At 67.2% G+C, this 1,917-nt stretch overlaps 1 protein-coding gene across 1 annotated transcript in view; it reads right to left on the reverse strand.

Annotated features, from left to right (window-relative positions):
* Positions 1-1,917, reverse strand: part of TERT (telomerase reverse transcriptase) — a gene marked incomplete at its 5' end in the record, with an annotated part of 21,768 nt that overhangs the window by 15,650 nt on the left and 4,201 nt on the right. The window contains one exon of the mRNA XM_027770320.1: positions 1,107-1,265. Within this exon, the coding sequence (XP_027626121.1) occupies positions 1,107-1,265 (159 nt within the window). The remainder of the gene's footprint in view (positions 1-1,106; positions 1,266-1,917) is intronic.

Raw genomic sequence — 1,917 nt, forward strand, 5'->3', positions numbered from 1 at the left:
CCGGGGGGTGATTTCTTGCTTTCTGTCTCTATGTCTCTCTCTGGCTGGCTGGCGAGCGCACGCGCCCTACAGGGAAAATCTCTCCAAAAAAAAAAAGATGAGTGCGTGCTGAGTGCGTGCAGGCCCTCCGGGGTCAGGGCGCTAACAGCACGTGCTGCTCTGCAGGGCAGTGGGGCGGCAGCGCCCGGGGCCAGTCTGCAGCACCACGGTGTGGTCCGCACAGCTGACACTCCCCTGCGCTAACGGCCCTGAGAGACCGGGGAGACTGAGGAGGACGACGGAGGTGACGGCGCCCCAAGTGTGTGTGATGGCCATGCTTGGGACCAAGGAGGCCACCGTCGGCTTGAGCTGGCCAGCCGGGGCAGGGCTGGCACCCTGGAGCAGCAGGACGCTGGCTCCACAGGCTCCGCGGGGTCAGGGCAAGAACGGCACGACACCAGGCCATCACCGCACACCTGCAACCCCATGAACGCCCTGCGACCCCTGGAGAAGGCACCATAGCGGCGTTCATGGCACCCCCATAGTCACGGCGGAGACCACTGTCAGCCCACTGCATGGACGCTGCCCACGTGGGGTGGAGGCCCAGGCACAGCCGAACCCTAGCAAGGACAAGCAGGCTCGAGGGCCACCCGCCTGCTCTCATGGACACGCACAGCCAAGCATGGCCTGGGCCTTGGCCATCACACCTGGGGTCATCTTGGGGGCAGCAGCAGCCTTGGGCGGGGTGGGTGAGGGGGTGGCGGTGACTCCTGCACACGATGGGGGTGCGCCGAGGCCCATGAATGTGAAGCGGCGCACTTCAGATGCAAGAGCACCCTGGGGGGCTCTGACCTCCACCTCCTCAGACCTGAGGCAGGGAACCCCACACACGTGCACGCCACACATGGGCCTGGACCGTGGGCATGCACACGTCACACACATGCACACAGGACACGCACACGCCTAGACCACAGGCCAGGCACCCCTGCTCCACACACACGTGACACTGTATACAGCACGGGGGCTAGACCAGACACATGACACCATGAGCCTGTGTCTCAGACCCTCCGTGAACATGCCCACGCGCGGGCACACAGCGCATTCGGGGTGCACGCCCGCAGCCGTACGTGTCTCTTGAAGGACGTGCGGATGTGCCCGTGGGCAGCCCTCTGCACCACGGCGTAGCAGCGGATGCAATAGGGGTTCTCAGGGGGCTGGAGCACGCGGGTGATCACCTCCAAGAGCCGGTCATGCGGGATGGAGTCGTACGCCCCAGCCACGTCCACCTGCAGGCAGCCAGGGGCTGGATGTCAGAGGGTCTGCGGCTCTGCTCAGACGTGCCCCAGTGAGCAGGTGCAGGGGGCCGGGGAGGACGGCCCAGACTCGGGACCCCAAGGCAGGCTGGGCCTACATCCCCCTCCTGACCCCAACCAGGGACCAGGGCCTGAGACCAACCCTGGCAGCTGGGAGGACTCCAGCATCCAGCTAGGTCTGCCCTGGAGTGGGAGCCCTGAGGACGGGCGTGGAGCCCAGGCTGTGTGCGGGGCAGGCGCCCAGCCCCAGAGGCTGAGTGTCCCCCATGGAGAAGAGCCCCTTGAGCTCACACACCCAGGGAGCCTGAGGGACAGGGTGCCCACTGCAGACGCCGCCCACCAGCGCCCACCCTCAGCCAAGCACATGGGCGAGGGCCAGGGCTCGGGGCTGTCCCCACACCCAGCAGGTCCCACCACGTGACTGACCCCGCCGAGGCCAGGGCGCTCGGCTGGTGCAGCACAGGGCGGGGACCCACCTTGACAAAGTAGAGCGGGGGCACTGGGTCACGGGCCCGCAGGCGCAGCGCGAAGGCCCGCCAGGCCCGGTAGATGTCATCCATGCCGAGCACAGAGGCGCCCAGGAGGCCGGGGCACCGCGCGCGCTCGTAGTTGAGCACGCTGAAGA

The sequence above is a fragment of the Tupaia chinensis genome, unplaced genomic scaffold (assembly GCF_000334495.1).
Source record: "Tupaia chinensis unplaced genomic scaffold, TupChi_1.0 Scaffold000020_1, whole genome shotgun sequence".
Lineage (NCBI taxonomy): Eukaryota > Metazoa > Chordata > Mammalia > Scandentia > Tupaiidae > Tupaia > Tupaia belangeri.